The 19,538-nt window shown below is 47.0% G+C and overlaps 1 protein-coding gene across 22 annotated transcripts in view; it reads left to right on the top strand.

The window, feature by feature from the left end:
• The window catches only part of CHD4 (chromodomain helicase DNA binding protein 4), a 30,739-nt gene that overhangs the window by 858 nt on the left and 10,343 nt on the right, over positions 1 to 19,538 (top strand). For 5 of the 22 annotated variants that reach the window (XM_058282655.2, XM_058282653.2, XM_058282659.2 and 2 more), the window contains exons 2-25: positions 544 to 721; positions 4,415 to 4,536; positions 4,730 to 4,945; positions 5,167 to 5,285; positions 5,401 to 5,642; positions 5,899 to 6,026; positions 6,285 to 6,420; positions 6,573 to 6,751; positions 6,923 to 7,162; positions 9,202 to 9,405; positions 9,524 to 9,729; positions 10,069 to 10,200; positions 10,282 to 10,378; positions 11,066 to 11,257; positions 11,751 to 11,951; positions 12,142 to 12,279; positions 12,552 to 12,673; positions 12,804 to 12,977; positions 13,418 to 13,559; positions 13,653 to 13,784; positions 13,899 to 14,016; positions 16,175 to 16,299; positions 16,620 to 16,857; positions 17,531 to 17,706. In XM_058282655.2, the coding sequence (XP_058138638.1) occupies positions 622 to 721; positions 4,415 to 4,536; positions 4,730 to 4,945; positions 5,167 to 5,285; positions 5,401 to 5,642; positions 5,899 to 6,026; positions 6,285 to 6,420; positions 6,573 to 6,751; positions 6,923 to 7,162; positions 9,202 to 9,405; positions 9,524 to 9,729; positions 10,069 to 10,200; positions 10,282 to 10,378; positions 11,066 to 11,257; positions 11,751 to 11,951; positions 12,142 to 12,279; positions 12,552 to 12,673; positions 12,804 to 12,977; positions 13,418 to 13,559; positions 13,653 to 13,784; positions 13,899 to 14,016; positions 16,175 to 16,299; positions 16,620 to 16,857; positions 17,531 to 17,706 (3,879 nt within the window). In that variant the 5' untranslated portion in view covers positions 544 to 621. Of the gene's footprint in view, positions 1 to 71; positions 411 to 543; positions 722 to 4,414; positions 4,537 to 4,729; positions 4,946 to 5,166; positions 5,286 to 5,400; positions 5,643 to 5,898; positions 6,027 to 6,284; positions 6,421 to 6,572; positions 6,752 to 6,922; positions 7,163 to 9,201; positions 9,406 to 9,523; positions 9,730 to 10,068; positions 10,201 to 10,281; positions 10,379 to 11,065; positions 11,258 to 11,750; positions 11,952 to 12,141; positions 12,280 to 12,551; positions 12,674 to 12,803; positions 12,978 to 13,417; positions 13,560 to 13,652; positions 13,785 to 13,898; positions 14,017 to 16,174; positions 16,300 to 16,619; positions 16,858 to 17,530; positions 17,707 to 19,538 lie in introns of those variants that run through there. The other 17 variants (XM_058282662.2, XM_058282660.2, XM_058282665.2 and 14 more) reach the window with 8 other exon arrangements.

Raw genomic sequence — 19,538 nt, 5'->3', positions numbered from 1 at the left:
CGCCCCGAGGTCCCTGCCTCCAGCCCCCCGGAGCGCCCGAGCCTCCACGCCCCCTCGTCCCCGCGGCTCCTGAGGAGAACCTGAGTTGTCCCAGAGGACAGCCTTTGGAGAGCTGCCCTGTCTGGGGACTGGCCCCTCCCCGGGCGCAGGAAGGCGCCCCCCCCACCCCCAAGTGACCTTGTGTCCCCGAGCGCCTCGCCGCTGGCCGCCTCCCCCGGCGCCCCCGCGCGCGGCCGCCCGGCCGCCCCCACGCCCTGCGCCCACCCGGTCACACCCTGCTCGGTCCAGCCCGCTGCTCCCCTCCGCACGCCTGCACCAGCCTGCCCTCGGGGGCGTCGCGCCCGCTCTTCTGGGGGCTCGGGCTGGGGAGCCGGCTTCCGGGCTGCCCCCGAGGAGGAGCGTGGAACTAAGTTCAGCCTGAGTGGTTCGGGTGCTGGGGTGGGGGGGCTGCTGGAGGGGGTGGGCGGAAAGAGCGGGTGGGGTGGGGGAGGGGGACAGTGCGCGTCACTGACTGTCTCTCTCTTTCCCCCCTCCCCCGCACAGTGACTCGGGCCAGTGTCGAGGGCCCCAGGCCGCAGGCAGGAGCAGCTGGGCCAATTCCCTGGCCGGGAGCGGAAGGGGATGGCGTCGGGCCTGGGCTCCCCGTCCCCCTGCTCGGCGGGCAGTGAGGACGACGACATGGATGCACTTTTGAACAACAGCCTGCCCCCACCCCACCCAGGTAACCTCATCCCCGAGGGCCCCGGGCAGGAAGGAGGCATTTGGGTCCTCCGTGTCGACTCCGGGGGAGGCAGGGTTGAGTTTCTAGTCTCTCCGCGCGGAGTGTGAGGTGGAGGGCATCGGAAGGGAGAGGTTCCCTTCTGCAGAGCTCTTGGGTGAGGGGGGGAGCCATGTGCCTCCCGGGCACCCGGGACTGCGATGCCTGCTTGCTGCCCAGGGCTCGAGGAGTGCAGTTCCTCGTTGAGGGAGCGCTCCCGGCTGCCGGGCGAGATTACATGTGTGGACCCCTGGAGGCTGTTGGATGGGGTGGGGTGTGTGTGTTGAGTTCTGTTTGAGACCTCCAGGCATCTGTGCTAGCAGGATCCTGTGAAAGGAAAGAGGGCGTGCTGGTTACTCTCTATCTGATGATTTTTTTAGCTGCTGATGAGCTACCGGTTTTCTGTACTCTTTTCAACTGTGTGAAGTTTGAATAGCGCTCCTCAGCCTGGAGATCGCCAGCAGATTGCTGGAATGTTTTGGGTGGAGAAATTGGGGCTAGGGGAGGATGTAATAGCCTGAAAGGCAAAGTAGGAGGGGCAAAAGAAGGGAGGTGACTCCCTGGGTACCCCACCTCCCCTGGTGAGTGGACAAAATCCTGGCTCTTTTCCTGGAGCCTTCTGCCACTGTGCGGGTAGCCTGAGGTTTGGGTGGTTGGGATGGGGGTGTGCAGTGTTTGTGTAGGTGTGCTGTGGGTTGTGTTATCTGTGTTTTGGGGTGGCTCCTAGGACTGGCCAAACTTGTATGGTTATAACCTCCCTGCCTGATTGGGGTAGCCCTTGTCTGTCCTCAGATGAGTAATGTCATACTTCTAGGCAGGTATCTCTCTTGTCTTTCCTTCTTTGGAACCCCTAGCCAAGTAACTTACTGTTCCCTTGACTTTTTTTCTGGCTTGTTTTTTCTACTTGCCATTTCTTTATCCTTTCTGCTTATATTTTTCTCCTCCTTCTGGAGGCTGCTGGTCCTGTTTATGTTTTCCATCGAATGTCTTTCACTTCTGCCTTCCGTCTAAACTCCAGCCGGAAGTTGAGGTAACCTGGGAGACGTGCTTCCACATTTGGCATTTTCTAAGTTGGGAGTCTTTGCCTCAATTTGAGGCCACTGGGGAGAGAGATCAGTCATGGTGTTCTCTTTTCATGTGATTGAGTCTTCAGCTGTTGGAAGAGAAAACTTAAGGTTTGAGTCTCATCACTCTATAGGGTAGGGTGGCAGCTTTCTCTACCATTGCCCAAGGGGTGGAAGTGGGGCGGTTGTGGTGGTCATAGGAGATCTTGTCCTTTCTGTGAGGGGCATGAGAATTGATAATGCTCTTGAACCACTGATGCTTCCACTTCTTGACTTTCCCGTTGGCCCCTTGGTGTGGAGCTGCCCAGTGATGACTGGGAGCTCTACAGGGTGAACTCTGCCCCAAGCTGTAGTATGACCCAGTTTTTCCACTTGCCACGCCCCATTCCTGCCCCTTTCCCAAATCTTCCTCGGTATTTCAGCCAGTTTGCCACTTGCCACATCAGCACATTGTGTCCTTGACAAGTTTGGGGGTCGGCGCTGGATGGAAGTACGTCCCCTTTTGCCACCATGGGTTTGCCCTTGTTTCTTATTATAGCTTTTATGGAGTTGGTGAAGAAGGACCAAGAGGTAGCTGATTCAGGGGCTGACATGAGGGTTGCTGGGGAGAAGCCCTTAAGAAAATGTTTCCTTGTGGTGAGATCCAGGCTGGTGTTCCATTCCCAATGGAATGGGAGGGTTTTTTTTTGTTTTGTTTTTTTTGTTTTTTTAAGGAGGGTAGAGGAGGATCAAACCTGCAGTCTTGTACATGGGGAGCAGGCACTCAACCACTTGAGCTCCATCTGCTCCCTGGAGGGGCTTTCTTGTGTCTGGCCTGATCCTGGGCTGAGTTGGGGGGAGGCTGATGGCAGTTTGTCCAGCCTCATGCCTCATGTTCCCTAGTCTCTATCTAGTTTAGGAAAGACAGAGCCAGAAACATCTTAGGGCTGGTTCTGGGGGGCAGGAGCCCAGAGCATGTTTGGGCATGATTGAAGGAAGCATGTTGTTGTCTGCCACTTTCTAGATGCTGCTGTTTTTTCCTTGGCATGGACCTAAATCCCACAGGTTGGATAGGTGATTCCCTCTACTCTGTAAGAGGTGGTTCATGATCTTGTGGCCTGGACTCTGTGTGTGTGTGTGTGTGTGTGTGTGTGTGTGTGGTGGAGCTGGTGATGAGGGAGCTGAGTTTCAGATATTTCTTGGGGGCTCCCACTCCTTGAGCTAAATCTTTTAGGTATCACATTTGGGGAGAAATTTTTATGTTCTGACCATAGTTCTGGTGAGCCTTTGTTAAATCTTCGCTCTGAGATTCAAAAAATAATTATGATTGAGGGAGTGGCCCAGCCCCTGTCACATTCAGTATTGCCCTTTCTGCCTTCGTCATAATTTCCATGCCTAGGACATGGCCTCTTGAGAACTGTGTCATCCCAGAACAGGTGATAGAGATGGGTGGCATTTGGACCTGGGGCCAGGTAATAATTTGGGAAGTCTTCTATGAGGGCAGTCTTTCCCCAACTACCTCTCTCCACCCTACCCCCTCCCCTGCCACTTCCTGTCTGTCCTATGTTGGCAGCTGGGTGCCCTGGGCTGGCTTCTGCGGTCAGAAGCCATTTTCCCTCTCCTCAGTGGGTGAGGCACTCCCTCCTTCTCTCCACTCCCTTCTCCACACCCCCCTCCCCCTTGGGCGGGGGTGGCTTGGGAAGAGGGAGAGAGAAGAGGGAGGAGGGAGCTGGTGTGCTGGTGTGAATGTCTGTTACAAAGGAAGCTGCCTTCTGGCCTTCCCTCCCCCCTCTCTGCCCCTTCTCACCTATCCCTGCCCAGGAGCTCTCACTATTACCCCAGGCTTTGTGTGTACTCCCAGCCAGGGGAGGAGGTGGAGCCAGATTGGGGAGGGGGGGTCATGGTGACAGCTGGGCTGATTTGGGCCCCTGGGGAGAAGAGGCTACTGACCCAGGAGAAGCTGGGGAAGAAACAGCAGGGCTGGAGATGGGGGAAAGGAAATTCTGTTTGGGAGTAGGCTTGAGATTGGGCTGGCATCTGAACCTGGGCCCTGGAGGTTCTGGTGGTTTTGAGCAGTGATGACCCAAAGGGGTTGGTGAAAGGTTTGGTTTCTGGTGGGACCCTTAGAACTGGTATTGTTCTGGGAATGTGGGGTGGAGGAGGGTATTCTAGAGCTTCTGCTTTCTAGGTAGGCCCTTTCATTCTCTCTCCCTTGTTTTTAGGATGTTTGGTGGCCAGTTACAGTGCAGGATCCTCAGAGGCCTAGGCCCATTTCTTTTATTTGGTTAGCTCCGAGCAGCTTGCTTCAGCTGCACTGGTGAACTTGTAGAGGACTGCTGTTAGGGATGGGGGAGAGGAGGCCGGGGTCTGGACAGCTGCCCGAGGTGGGCTTGGTTCTGGCCTGGCCGCCCTATTTCGGGTATATACAGCTCTCTCTTTGTCTGTTTTTTTTTTGTCCTGGGTATCAGCTTCCTTCTGTGGAGAGTATAGCAGTTCTCTTAAGTGGAATCTGGGACAAGAGGTGGGGGAATAAAGTATAAGGCCTCCAGATTAGGCCCTAACCTCTCGCTGTTGGTCTTTTCCTTGCTTACCTCTCTTCTCTGAATATATGTAGAAAACGACGAGGACCCAGAAGAGGATTTGTCAGAAGCAGAGACTCCAAAGCTCAAGAAGAAAAAGAAGCCTAAGAAACCTCGGGACCCTAAAATCCCTAAGAGCAAGCGCCAAAAAAAGGAGGTGAGTGGGTGACTGTTATGGGGAATGAGAGGAAGAAGGGAGGAACTCTGAGAAAGGGCAAAGGGCTGGGGGCATTTGTTTCGTCCTCTGGAGTGGTGGGCCAGGTCCTGGGGATGAGCCCCAGAACTGTCCTGAGGTCAGCATGTGTGTAGCATGTGTGTCTGTCTCCCTCTCCCCCCTTTCCCTGCTCCAGCGTATGCTCTTATGCCGGCAGCTGGGGGACAGCTCTGGGGAGGGGCCAGAGTTTGTGGAGGAGGAGGAAGAGGTGGCTCTGCGTTCAGACAGTGAGGGCAGCGACTATACCCCTGGCAAGAAGAAGAAGAAGAAGCTTGGTCCTAAGAAAGAAAAGAAGAGCAAATCCAAGCGGAAAGAAGAGGAGGAGGAGGATGACGATGATGATGATTCAAAGGTACCTGGACCTCCATCTTCTCTTCTGTTAACTGCGCTCCTTTCTGTTTCCCAGACACCCAGACACTCTCCTGCCCCTCAGAACACTTGGTCTCCAACTCTTTCTAATGATTTCCTCGTGGTTCTCTTTCCCTCATCTCGGCAAGCCTTAGTTTTAGCAAAAATCCTTTTCGCCAGTGTTGGGGACTGGGTGGCAGATCTTTGATTTTTTTCTCTCTGCAGGAGCCTAAATCATCCGCTCAGCTCCTGGAAGATTGGGGCATGGAAGACATTGACCATGTGTTCTCAGAGGAGGATTATCGCACTCTTACCAACTACAAGGCCTTCAGCCAGTTTGTCCGGTAAACAGGAGGTCTTTGGGGGCAAGGGGAGGAGATATAATCTCTTCTTGCTTCTTTTCTCTTTTACTCTTAAACTTCTCCCTCTTCTCTGTTCTTTTCCATTTCTCCCCACCAGACCCCTCATTGCTGCCAAAAACCCCAAGATTGCTGTTTCCAAAATGATGATGGTTTTGGGCGCTAAGTGGCGGGAGTTCAGTACCAACAACCCCTTCAAAGGCAGTTCTGGGGCCTCAGTGGCAGCGGCAGCAGCGGCGGCAGTGGCTGTGGTGGAGAGCATGGTGACTGCCACTGAAGTTGCCCCACCACCTCCCCCCGTGGAGGTGCCTATCCGCAAAGCCAAGACCAAGGAGGGCAAAGGTGAAATGGGGCACAGTGGGAAAGATGGCTAGTGTGGGCTTAGGATGTCCAAGGCAGAGAAAGCTCGGGAATGCTGTTCTGTCAGCCCTAATGTAGAAGAGTGGAGGGAGGAATGAGTCTTGGATTGGATTTAGGAGGGAAATTTGGAAAGCTGACCAGAGCACAACAGCTTCGGTAGAGAAGATTTTATTTTTCTCTTCTGTCCTGTGATGCCTCTTTGCATTGTGTCATCTTACTTTCTCTGTCCTGATTTTAGGTCCCAATGCCCGGAGGAAGCCCAAGGGCAGCCCTCGTGTACCTGATGCCAAGAAGCCTAAACCCAAGAAAGTAGCTCCTCTGAAAATCAAGCTGGGAGGTTTTGGTTCTAAGCGTAAAAGATCCTCGGTGAGAGTCCAGCCCATCCCTTTTGGATAGGGTTCCATATTAAACAGGAAGGAAGTTACCTAAAGGCAGCATCTCTCCTTCATAGTAGGTGCTAAGAATGGGGAAAGTTGCCCACAGAATAGAATCAGGTGTGAATAGTCTCCATGTAACAGTCCTTCCTGGGATCCTAGTATCCTCAGTGAGAAAGTGCTTCCCTCCCTACCACTCTTTACTTCCCTTGGCTTGGATGTCTAACCTTAATTCTTTTCATTCTGCCAGAGTGAGGATGATGACTTAGATGTGGAATCTGACTTTGACGATGCCAGTATCAACAGCTATTCTGTTTCTGATGGCTCCACCAGCCGTAGTAGCCGCAGCCGCAAGAAACTCCGAACCACTAAAAAGAAAAAGAAAGGTGTGTGTCTTTTTTGTATCTCTGTGTGATGGGATGAGGTGGGGAATGACTGGGGAAGAATCTCCCTAAGGAGATGGGGTGGGTTCATTTTTAAGTGGGTGGGGGGAGGGAGGTTTGTTCTAATAACTGGGCTCTCCCTCTTCCTTGCCCAGGCGAGGAGGAGGTGACTGCTGTGGATGGTTATGAGACAGACCACCAGGACTATTGCGAGGTGTGCCAGCAAGGTGGCGAGATCATCCTGTGCGATACCTGTCCCCGAGCTTACCACATGGTCTGCCTGGACCCTGACATGGAGAAGGCCCCCGAGGGCAAGTGGAGCTGTCCACACTGTGTGAGTACCTGGCCAGTGCGGCCCCTGGAAACTCCTGCAAGGAAGGGCGGGATGATGGCGCTCTCTTGGGACTGGGAGGAAGTAGAAATGGTGGAGGTTTGGGAAGCCTTCTGTGGGTTTGGTTTTGGGTGGGGGGCAGAAATAATCTGAATGTGTGCTTCTTTACTGCAGGAGAAGGAGGGCATCCAGTGGGAGGCTAAAGAGGATAATTCTGAGGGTGAGGAAATCCTGGAAGAGGTTGGGGGGGACCCTGAAGAGGAGGATGACCACCACATGGAATTCTGCCGGGTCTGCAAGGATGGTGGGGAGCTGCTGTGCTGTGACACCTGCCCTTCCTCCTACCATATCCACTGCCTGAACCCCCCGCTCCCAGAAATACCCAACGGTGAATGGCTGTGTCCCCGCTGTACGGTGAGTGCCTGACCTCAGGCAGAGTGGGAGATGTGGGACATGCAGTGCCCAGCAGAAAGGTTTACCACTTTTTTTTTTTTTTTTTGACAAATCGATTTTACTGATACATATTAAAAAGGATACAGTTTATCCAAAGTGTATTAGGTTGGTGCAAAGTAATTGCGGTTTTTGCATTGTTGAAATTTGCTGTTTGATATTGGAATATATTCCTAAATAAATGTGGTTAAGTTATACATCATTTTAATTGCATTTCTTGCTTGATTTTTTTTTGCTAATGACTTATTACTTGCTGTTTATTTTATATGTATTTTAGACTATGGAAATGATGTTAGACAAAAAGCAAATTCGAGCAATTTTCTTACTTGAGTTCAAAATGGGTCGTAAAGCAGTGGAGACAATTTACATCAACAATGCATTTGGCCCAGGAACTGCTAATGAATGTTCGGTGCGGTGGTGGTTCAAGAAGTTTTGCAAAGGAGAGGAGAGCCTTGAAGATGAGGAGCGTAGTGGCTGGCCATTGGAAATTGACAATGACGAATTGAGAGCAATCACCGAAGCTGATCCTCTTACAACTACATGAGAAGTTGCTGAAGAGCTCAACATCAACCATTCTAGTCATTCGGCATTTGAAGCAAGTTGGAAAGGTGAAAAAGCTCGATAAGTGGGTGCCTCATGAGCTGACTGAAAATAAAAAAAATCGTCATTTTGAAGTATCGTCGTCTCTCATTCTATGCAACAACTATGAACAGTTTCTTGATTGGATTGTGATGTGTGACGAAAAGTGGATTGTCACCAGCAATGACCAGCTCAGTGATTGCTCCGAGAAGAAGCTCCGAAGCACTTCCCAAAGCCAAACTTGCACCAAAAAAAGCTCATGGTCACTGTTTGGTGGTCTGCTGCCGGTCTGATCCACTACAGCTTTCTGAATCCTGGTGAAACCATTACATCTGAGACGTAGGCTCAGCAAATCAATGAGATGCACCGAAAACTGCAATGCCTGCAGCTGGCATTGGTCGACAGAAAGCATCCAATTCTTTTCCATGACAACGCCTGACTGCATGTCGCTCAACCAGTGCTTCAGAAGTTAAATGAATTGGGCTATGAAGTTTTGCCTCATCTGCTATATTCACCTGACCTCTTGCCAACCGACTACCACTTCTTCAAGCATCTTGACAACTTCCTGCAGGGAAAACTTCTACAACTAGAAGGATGCAGAAAATACTTTCCAAGAATTTGTTGAATCCTGAAGCATAGATCTTTATGCTGCAGGGATACACAAACTTATTGCTTGTTGCTTGTAATGGTTCCTATTTTGATTAATAAAGATATGTTTGAGCCTAGTTATAATAATTTAAAATTTATGGTCTGAAACTGCAGTTACTTTTGCACTAACTTAATACAATCTATGGTGTCTGATGTAATCACATAGTTGTGCATTCATCACTTTAATCATTATTAGAGACAACTTTTATATGTAGCCATCATTTGACTGAGGTGCAGGAGAGGGCATTGGAGAACTGTAGACCTTGTAACCCTGAGACTACATTTTCCTTCTTCAAGTTATCCTAGGATACCTGTGTCCTGGGGAAATGTAGGCCTGACTGCCAATGCAGAACCGATGTTTTGCCAGCTCTCCTAAGAGGGATGGAGCAGTGTTCTAGCCCAGGAAATGCTGTCTCCTTCCCTGTCTTGACACCCTGTCTCAGAGTCTTGGTAGCTTAAAGCGGTTTAATAGGGCCATTTAGTACTTTTAGGTTATTCGAGAATTTGGTCTCTGGGTCTGTGGGTTTCCTGTGCTGGCTCTGGGTCATTGTTGAATTCACTCTTGGTTCTCCTAAGTGGATAGGAGAGGTAGTATCAGACAGATCCTCGGTGAAGACCAGAAATGTAGTGGGGATTCAATTATTCTCTCCTTAGAAGGGTCCTGCGATTAAATCTTACTTGAAATGGGGTTTTATAATCCACAGTAGATGCTGTGGGTTGTACCATCTCCTTCCCACTGTAATGATTTGGTATTGGGCCATCTCTTTTTCTCTCAGTGCCCAGCTCTTAAGGGCAAGGTTCAGAAGATCTTAATCTGGAAGTGGGGTCAGCCTCCATCTCCCACACCAGTGCCTCGGCCTCCGGATGCTGATCCCAATACTCCCTCCCCCAAGCCCTTGGAGGGGCGACCAGAGCGGCAGTTCTTTGTGAAATGGCAAGGCATGTCTTACTGGCACTGCTCCTGGGTATCTGAACTGCAGGTAAGCCTGAGAGCAGCTAGACACGCGGGAGCCACAGTGGGGGGGGAGCAAGGAAGCAGCAGTGTGGGTCGGAGTGACCACAGTTCCTCGGTGGCTTATTTCCCCTTTCCGCTTGCAGCTGGAGCTGCACTGTCAGGTGATGTTCCGGAACTATCAGCGGAAGAATGACATGGATGAACCACCTTCTGGGGACTTTGGTGGTGATGAAGAGAAGAGCCGAAAGCGAAAGAACAAGGATCCTAAATTTGCAGAAATGGAGGAACGCTTCTATCGCTATGGGATAAAACCTGAGTGGATGATGATACACCGAATTCTCAACCACAGGTACCAGTGGAGTAGAGCACACTGGAGGCAGGCAGCATATCCACTGGGAGACACCTGCCAGAGGAATTGGGAAAGTGGGCATCACCAGTGACTTGCACTTGGAAGGCACTCAACATGCTATTATTAAGGGACTGAAATGTGGCGTTGAACCTTAGGTGAATATAGAGTAGAGATAATATTTGGTTCAAAGACTGGTGTACTAGAGAATCTGGATCCATGTGGGGTCCAGGACACACCTAGAGGCCTGGTTTGGAGCATATATTATTGCAAGTTCTTGAGAGAGTAAGGCTGATGTAGGACCCTTCTGGCTCTCAGAGTTTTTTCTCCTTAACCTTGCAGTGTGGACAAGAAGGGCCATGTTCACTACTTGATCAAATGGCGTGACTTACCCTATGATCAGGCATCTTGGGAAAGTGAGGATGTGGAGATACAGGACTATGACCTGTTCAAGCAGAGCTATTGGAATCACAGGTGAGTGACTTTGGGTGAGGGTAGATTTCCTCCTTATTTGGGAAAGACCCTAGACAGCCCTTTGCTTTCTTTCCTCTTTAGGGAGTTAATGAGGGGTGAGGAAGGACGGCCAGGCAAGAAACTCAAGAAGGTAAAGCTGAGGAAGCTGGAGAGACCTCCTGAAACACCAACCGTTGACGTGAGTTGGGGCAGAAGAGGGGAGGTACTAGTTGGTGGTTAGGAAAATCTATTTTTCTGCTCTAGTCTAATGATGGCGCTGAAAGTAATGGTATCCAAATAATAACTTTATAGGTGAGAATGCTTCATGAAGTCTGCTTTCTTACTTCTCTATATTTCTGTAAGCAGGAGAACATACTGGGTTTATTTTCTCTTTTCATTCTCAGAAGAATAAAAACGTACGATGTGGTGATCTATATAATCGAGAAAGTTTTGTCTAGGGGAGAGGATGGGTGGCTAGGCTTTCATGAAGCCTTTTACTGGAACCCCTGGGTCTTTTGGCCCTTAATTTATGACTCAGTTCCCCTGGCTTAATATAATGTGAGAAGGGTTAAGGTTAAAAAGATGAGTCTCAAAGGGATTATGATGATATTTACCTGGTAGATCCTGACTAGCAGAATTACTGTATTGGCAGGCAGTCTATGTTGCATTTTTCCTCAGAGATATATAGGGCCAAGATATGCTGCTGCCTGATAGGTCAGTTGCCTTGCTTCCTTATAAAGTTACAGTAACCCATGAAGATCTTTTTCCCCAGAAAAAGCCCTGTCAAGGAGGATCTAGTGAGGATCTGTGAGAAGGAGGCAGCTGCTATGTTACGGAAAGAAGGGAATTCCTTGCCAGCTCTTGACGTCTCTATTTCATCCTTCAGCCAACAGTGAAGTATGAACGACAGCCCGAGTACCTGGATGCCACAGGTGGAACCCTGCACCCCTATCAGATGGAGGGCTTGAACTGGCTGCGTTTCTCCTGGGCCCAGGGCACTGACACCATCTTGGCTGATGAGATGGGCCTGGGGAAGACTGTGCAGACAGCCGTCTTTCTTTATTCTCTCTACAAAGAGGTAAGGAAAGCTGGGGCTGTTAGTTTCTTCTGCGGGTGTTTTGTGTTTATTATAGTCTTGCATTCTGAGGAGAGAGAAAAAGGAAGAGAAGAAAAGTCACTGACCTTGAGAAGAACACTGTTGAGTGATAAAAAGACAGACACATACACAAAGAATTAGAGGGAGTGGAGCCATGGGGACAATTAGTGGTGGGTACCTAGAGCCCCAGCTCTGAGGGAACACATATGTTTTGAGGTAACCAGAATTTTGGGTCACATTTGTATGGAAAGACTTAATGGAGGGGGTTACATTTTAAGGTCCCTGTAAAGATAGGCCATGACTTGGTAGAAAGGAGTGGACAGGGCGTTTTCATAGATAAAGCGGGAGGGTAGAAGCAGCAGTGCACATGCCACTCCTTGTCTTAGCTCTTAAAACAGCAGGCAGAGGCAGAGGGTGGAGTTGTAGTACGATGGGAGCTCGGTCCTTACTCTGCTTTTTCTCTTCCTCCTCAAAGGGTCATTCCAAAGGCCCCTTCCTAGTGAGCGCCCCTCTTTCTACCATCATCAACTGGGAGCGGGAGTTTGAAATGTGGGCTCCAGATATGTATGTCGTGACCTACGTGGGCGACAAGGATAGCCGTGCCATCATCCGGGAGAATGAGTTCTCCTTTGAAGACAACGCCATTCGTGGTGGCAAGAAGGCCTCCCGCATGAAGGTAGCTCAGTGGCAGGGAGACCACCCTAGGGGAGGAGTTCCAACTGGGGGCTTGGTTTGCTTCCTTGTGACCAGGTCCCTGGGTGAGGCCAAAGAATGACAGCTGGGAGGGAGAGAAGCCCCAAAAGTCCCCTGGGTTTGCGTACTCCTGAGGGATTGGACAATAGTGACCAGGATGCCTTCATTTGTAGAAAGAGGCATCTGTGAAATTCCATGTGCTGCTGACATCCTATGAGTTGATCACCATTGACATGGCTATCTTGGGTTCTATTGACTGGGCCTGCCTCATTGTGGATGAAGCCCATCGGCTCAAGAACAATCAGTCTAAGGTGAGGTGGGGAGAAAGGTCGGTCTGTATTCTCCAGTTTATTTTCTTAGCACCCTTCACTTGTTAAGGGAAAATCTTCTTGGAGAAGAGGGGAAGGGAAAATGGTCTCTACCTGTCTTCCTGATTCGTAATAGCCCTTGGTGCCCAGGGCAGTGAGTGGAGGTGGGTGGGCCTTAGTATTCATTTGGCAGTGAAACAACTTGGAGTTGTGCAGAGATGTACCAGAGCTCTGCTTTTTCATTGCATTTTACCTCTGTCTATTTGCTTTGCCAGTTCTTCCGGGTCTTGAATGGCTATTCACTCCAGCACAAGCTGTTGCTAACTGGGACTCCGTTACAAAACAATCTGGAAGAGTTGTTTCATCTGCTCAATTTTCTCACTCCTGAGAGGTTCCAGTAAGTGTGTATTTATCCATAATCTGCTGTAATTTCGCTTCTTCTAATTTCTCCTTTTGCCCATTTCCTATATCACTTCCCTTTCTTCCTTTCTCCCTTTCCAACAATCTTCTCTTTTCTCTCTCTGAAGCAATTTGGAAGGCTTCCTGGAGGAGTTTGCTGACATTGCCAAGGAGGACCAGATTAAAAAACTACATGACATGCTGGGGCCTCACATGTTGCGACGGCTCAAAGCTGATGTGTTCAAGAATATGCCATCCAAGACAGAGCTTATTGTGCGTGTGGAGCTGAGCCCTATGCAGAAGTGAGTCTAAAGGGACAGAAGCACTGGTGCAATTTTGCAGCACAGTTAGACATTTGTCCGTCTGCAAAGTGCTTCTTATTCCTACCTGCACTAGGCTTTAAGGCATCTGGTGATAGGGGGAAGCAAGGCCTAAAGAAACCTGATGCTAGGGATATGGAGCACAAAGTTCCATTTTGGTTAAATTCTTACTAGTTCTGCATTACCATATTTAGAACGACAGTGATGGTAATGATGGTGAACAGTGGTGGGGGGGGGAGGTGGTGATAATGGTGATGATGATGGTGGTAGGGGGTAAACTATTTTTAGGCCTGAGCCGCTTGTTAGGTTCTTTCAGCCCCAAAGTGGGAAATGTTAGAAAGAACACCCCAGACCTAGGGACTGGATTATTAGTCATTTGCTGGCTCTTGAATCTGACCTACCTTTCTAATTTGCCCATGTAGGAAATATTACAAGTACATCCTCACTCGAAATTTTGAGGCACTCAATGCTCGAGGTGGTGGGAACCAAGTCTCCTTGCTAAATGTGGTGATGGATCTTAAGAAGTGCTGCAACCACCCCTATCTCTTCCCCGTGGCTGCAATGGTATGTTGTGCCACCTTTTGTTCCTCCCTGGCTTGGAATTGCTCCATTTGGGCTTGCTTTAAGTATTTTTTTTTTCTTTGCTTCTTTCCTTAGGAAGCCCCTAAGATGCCCAATGGCATGTATGATGGCAGTGCCCTAATCAGAGCATCTGGGAAATTACTACTATTGCAGAAGATGCTCAAGAACCTGAAGGAGGGTGGGCACCGTGTGCTCATCTTCTCCCAGGTAATACGAGGGCTGGACTGGGAGCGTTAGGGATAGTAGTAGACAACCTGCAGTGATATGAAGGAAGGGGTTATCATCCGAGTCCTACATAATTAAACTGTGTTCCTTTTCCAGATGACTAAGATGTTGGATCTACTAGAGGATTTCTTGGAACATGAAGGTTATAAATATGAGCGTATTGACGGTGGAATCACTGGGAACATGCGTCAAGAGGCCATTGACCGCTTTAATGGTAAGGGGAAGGAGTGGTTTAGGGCCAGTCATCTTCATTCACTTTTATCTTTATCTTTGGACTCGTCACTTGTTCTTTTCATGTGTGGTTTTTTTGGTATATTCTTCTGGGTCTTTTTTTTTCCTTCTTCTTTTGGGTCTTTGTCTCAGTGGATATGGAAGAGTAAAGCTTTTTTATTTATTTATTTTTGAGTGTCTTATTTGGAAGAATGTACGGGGCTACTGCTAGGGGATTTTTTTTTTCCCTTTTGAGGTCTCCTTTTTTTTTCTGCCAGAAAGAGGAGAGCATTTTGTCTAATATTCCTCTTTTTTTTTTTTCCATATTTAAAAAAATTTTTTTTTCATTTTTTAATAATATTCCTCATTATATCTTTTTAAAAAAAATTTATTTCTCTCCCATTCCCCCCTCCCCCCCGTTGTCTGCATTCTGTGTACATTCACTGTGTGTTCTTCTGTGCCCACTTGCATTCTTGTCAGTGGCACCAGGAATCTGTGTCTCTTTTTGTTGCATCATCTTGCTGCATCAGCTCTCCATGTGTGTGGCGCCACTCCTGGGCAAGCTGCACTTTTTTTCACGCAGGGGTGTCTCTCCTTGCAGGGTGCACTCCTTGCGTGTGGGGCTCCCCCTGCGTGGCACGGCACTCCTTCCGTGCAGGAGCACTGTGTGTGGGCCAGCTCACCACATGGGTCAGGAGGCTCTGGGTTTGAACCCTGAACCTTCTATATGGTAGGTGGACACTCTATCACTTGAGCCACATCTGCTTCCCCCTCATTATATCTTGAGGCCCATAGAGAGACCAGGATTTGCCCAAGTTCAGACAGCAAGTTTTAGTGGCAGACTTGTCGTAGGAGACACTATTTTTTTTCCTTCCTGCTTTCTTCCCTCCCTTTTTTTACTTTTTATTTTGAAATAATTTTGGACTTAGAAAAACTGTAAGGAAAAATAGTATAGAGGTTAAAAGGGGAAATTTTAGGTTGTATATATGATACTAGAATAAAATTTTTGTTATAAACCATAGGACTGTATAATACAAACCGTAAACTCTACTGTAAACTGTGGACTATAGTTAATAATACAAGTATAATAACCAGTTGTAGAAAATGTACCACACTAAAGCAAAGGGTTAATAATAGGTGGGTGCACGGGGATTCTGTATGTTCTGCGTGATTTTTCTGTAAACCTACAACTTCTCTAAAAAAAAGCAAAAGTACTTTTCACCCCTCAAAAAGAAAAAAAAATACAAAGAATGTGTGTATATCTTTCTCCCAGCTTCCCTTAATAAACACAACTTACATAACCACAGTACAATGATCAAAGCCAAGAAAGTAAAATTGGTGTAGGGAATGGACGTGGCTCAAGCAGTTGAGCGCCCACCTCCCACATGGGAAGTCCCAGGTTTGACTGCCCGATGCTTCCTGAAAAATATAAAAACAAACAACAAGCAAACCAAATGATAAAACCAACTCAGGGAAGCTCTGTAGCTCAGTAGTTGAGTGCCAGCTTCCCAAATGTTCAATCCCCAGCCCCTGGTACCTTGAAAAAAAAATTTGGTGTAATCCTTCTAATTATGCTACAGACCTTATTTGAATTTCACCAGTTTTCCCCCTAATGTTGCTTTTCTGTTCCAGGATCCAATTCCAGACCCCATGTTGCGTTTAGTTGATGGGTCCCTTGGTCTCCTCTAATCTGGGACAGCTCTTCAGTCTATCCTTTTCTTTCATGCCTTTGATACTTTTGATGAATCCTAGTAATTTTGTAGAGTGTCTCTCAGTGTTGGGTTTGCCTGATGGTTTCTCATGATTAGATTGAGTTTCTAAATTTTGGGTAAGAATCCCACAGAAAGGATGCTCTGTCCTTCTCAGTATATCATATTGGGGGACATATGATATAGACATGTCCCCTCACTGGTGTTGGCTAACCTTGGTCACTTGAATAAGGTGATGTGTACAGACTTTCTCCACTGTAACATAACATAACATAACACTGTAACACTGTACCCTGTTTCTCTTCAAAGTTTCACCCACTGATTTCAGTTAATAGCCATTGGTGGATCTTGCTTACTTGCCTAATGGTGGTTTTACATATCTGCCATTCCTTCTACATGTATTATTTGGAATTCAGGAGGCATTTCTAATGGTGTTCTTGGTTCTTTTCTTAGCACCAGGTGCTCAACAGTTCTGCTTCTTGCTTTCTACTCGAGCTGGAGGCCTTGGTATCAATCTGGCCACTGCAGACACAGTAATTATCTATGACTCGGACTGGAATCCCCATAATGATATCCAGGTGAGCAGAGGTACACACTGGAAATGCGTAGTGTTCTCTGTGAGGGCTCCATCTTTTGGTATTCATTGTTTAAGTGAGAAGCAATATATTTTTATATGTTTTACCTTATTGTATACCAGGGAGATTAGCTGTGGTCATATTAGCTGTGTTTGTATTTTGGGTAACATGACAGAGTGGTATATGGAAATAGAAGTGCAAAAGGAAGGTTTATATGAAGGCAAGCAGCAGCACTTAGCATGTTATGTGGAAATCAAGACAAGAGTAGAAGGAGGAAAATATGGTCACTTCAATTTGTGGCTTTGTTTCTTGCTCAACTACAGGCTTTTAGCAGAGCTCACCGTATTGGCCAAAATAAGAAGGTGATGATCTATCGATTTGTGACCCGTGCGTCAGTGGAGGAGCGCATCACGCAGGTGGCGAAGAAGAAGATGATGCTGACGCATTTAGTGGTGCGACCTGGGCTGGGTTCCAAGACTGGATCCATGTCCAAACAGGAGCTGGATGATATCCTCAAGTTTGGCACTGAGGAGCTATTTAAGGATGAAGCCACAGATGGAGGTGAGCTAGTCAGCAACGTAACTTTTTTTTTAATGTATTTTTATTGCAAACAGTGTGAACTTACAAAACAATCATGCACATGTGTAGAATTCCTGTATAGCACCCCTTCACCAGCATACCACACCATTGTGGAACATTTATTACAGATCGAGATAAAATCATCAGACTATTAGCACTGACTACGGTCACGTTTGGCTTATTTTTTCCATACCTCCTATTATTAACACTGTATATCTTTGACATTGCAGCAAGAATATTGCTGTTAACTGTAGTTCATAGGTTACATTAATTGTGTTTTTCCCATGCTTCTCTACATTCCCACCACCCTGCAAAAGTGACGTACATCTGTTCTAGTTGACAGAAGGATATTCTTACATTTGTACTGTTAACCACAATTCTTACACACGTCTGTGTTCACCATGTTATTCAGTCCCTAGATTATTCTCTAGCTTTCTTTCAGTTGACATTTACATACCTAGACTACCCTTTTCAGCCACAGTTCCATTTGTAAACCAGTCAGCAGCTTAACTTTTGGTGGGGGGCTTAGCCTTTCCAAAGGCTAGTGGGGAGTATCTTTGATTCCTAGGGTCCTGGGACTTAGATTTTTCAGCTGCTTTTTCCACTGCAGCTGCTGAAGCTGACTTTGGGGGTATGAACTTCTGATTCTTTATAGGAGGAGACAACAAAGAGGGAGAAGATAGCAGTGTTATCCACTATGATGATAAGGCCATTGAACGACTGCTGGACCGTAACCAGGATGAGACTGAGGACACAGAGTTGCAGGGCATGAATGAATATTTGAGCTCATTCAAAGTGGCCCAGTACGTGGTGCGGGAAGAAGAAATGGGGGTGAGTCTGAGTCCAGGACAATGCTGTGGTTGGTCTGAAAATCAGAATTGAGACCAAGATGGTATTTGAGACAGGAGGAAAATATCTACAGGTGAATTGATACCTATAGAGACTTGATATACTTCATCTCTAAAAACAAAAACTACAACATATAACTAATCACATTCTTTTCTTTGCCTTGACTGTCAGGAAGCTCATGGCCAAATTTCACACTCTCAACAGCTATATTGGGTCTTTACCAGTATCTCATTTTTCTCTTATGTATTTTATAATTATTATGTCAACTATAATTTTTTGTTTGTTGCCTTAAGTCTCTTTAGAAAAAGCAGGAGATCAGCCTTTCTCCCTGGGCTTTTTAAAAGATCAGAATTGCTTTGTTTTTCCTTTTTCTTCTCTTTTTCTTTATTCTTTTCCCTTTTTTCCCTTCCTTCACTTCCTTCCTTTCCTTTCCTTTCCCCTCCCTCCCTCCCTCTCTTTTTTTAAAAAAATGCTAAGATGGATATGTGGCTTGTTGTAATATAATTTTTTTCCCCAAATAATTTAGAATAGTATAAAACGAAAAATAAAATCTTTTTCTCTCTGTCCCTTTAAACCACTCAGCTCTGGGTTCTTTGAATTGGTATAGGTTTCTGGCAGTCTTTGCCATCTTCCCTCATTCTTCTGACTCTCGGATCCATTCCTTTTACTATTTTTTCTGATACATAGCTATGTCTTTGTTCTTGAAGGTGATGCTTCTAACCTCATCTTATGTGTAACTGTAGCTAAAAAGTCTGATATAGGTCTATAGATCAGTAGTTTTCAATCAAAAATTGCCCTATTGAGAAGGTGGTCCACGTTCTTTTCTGTAGCAGTGACTGTGCATAGAGGTGACTGGGCAGCACGTGCTAAGCAGGGAGAAGTTAGGGCTGTTCCCCCTTGTAGTTGATAATCTCTGCTGATGACTGAACATGTATACAGATTGCCCTCTGATGAATAATTGCAGTGGTTGTTTACTTATTTTTAATTTTAATTTAATTTTTTAAAGATTTCATTTTTATTTCTCTCCCTTTCCCCCCACCCAGTTGTCTGCTCTCTGTGTCCATTTGCTGTGTGTTCTTCTGTGACTGCTTCTATCCTTATCAGCGGCACCAGGAATCTGTGTTTCTTTTTGTTGCATCATCTTGCCGTGTCAGCTCTCCGTGTGTGCGGCGCCATTCCTGGGCAGGCTGCACTTTCTCTCGTGCTGGGAGGCTTTCCTTACAGGGCACACTCCTTGCGCGTGGGGCTCCCCTACGCAGGTGACACCCTGCGTGGCAGGGCACTCCTTGCGCTCATCAGCACTGTGCATGGGCCAGCTCCACACGGGTCAAGGAGGCCCGGGGTTTGAACCACGGACCTCCCATGTGGTAGGCAGACGCCCTATCCATTGGGCCAAGTCCACTTCCCTGTTTACTTAATTTTAAATATTAGTTTTTGAATAGATATATAATTCACATTGTTCAAAATTTGAAAGATACTAAAAAGGTATTTATCTTTTTTCCACCTCTCTCTGCTGGCTACCTAGTTCCCTCCTTGGGGACAGCTACTGTTTTCAGTTTCTTAATATATCTTTCCAAAGATAATTTATGTGGGTACACATGTATGTAAACATACACATTTACAGACATAAACACCTTTTTTTCCTTTTTCTTTTAAACACCAAAGTAATTTATTTACTTATATTTTTTGTCTTTTTTAAAAAAATACATAGATTACATACAAAAAAGTAATTTATTATACGTAATATTTTCTACCTTGCTTTTGCCCACTTAATGTATCTTGAAGATAGTCTAAATCAGTACATAAAGGGCTTC

Source organism: Dasypus novemcinctus, chromosome 20 (genome assembly GCF_030445035.2).
Source record: "Dasypus novemcinctus isolate mDasNov1 chromosome 20, mDasNov1.1.hap2, whole genome shotgun sequence".
NCBI lineage: Eukaryota > Metazoa > Chordata > Mammalia > Cingulata > Dasypodidae > Dasypus > Dasypus novemcinctus.
This window is presented reverse-complemented; position numbering and strand designations above follow the sequence as displayed.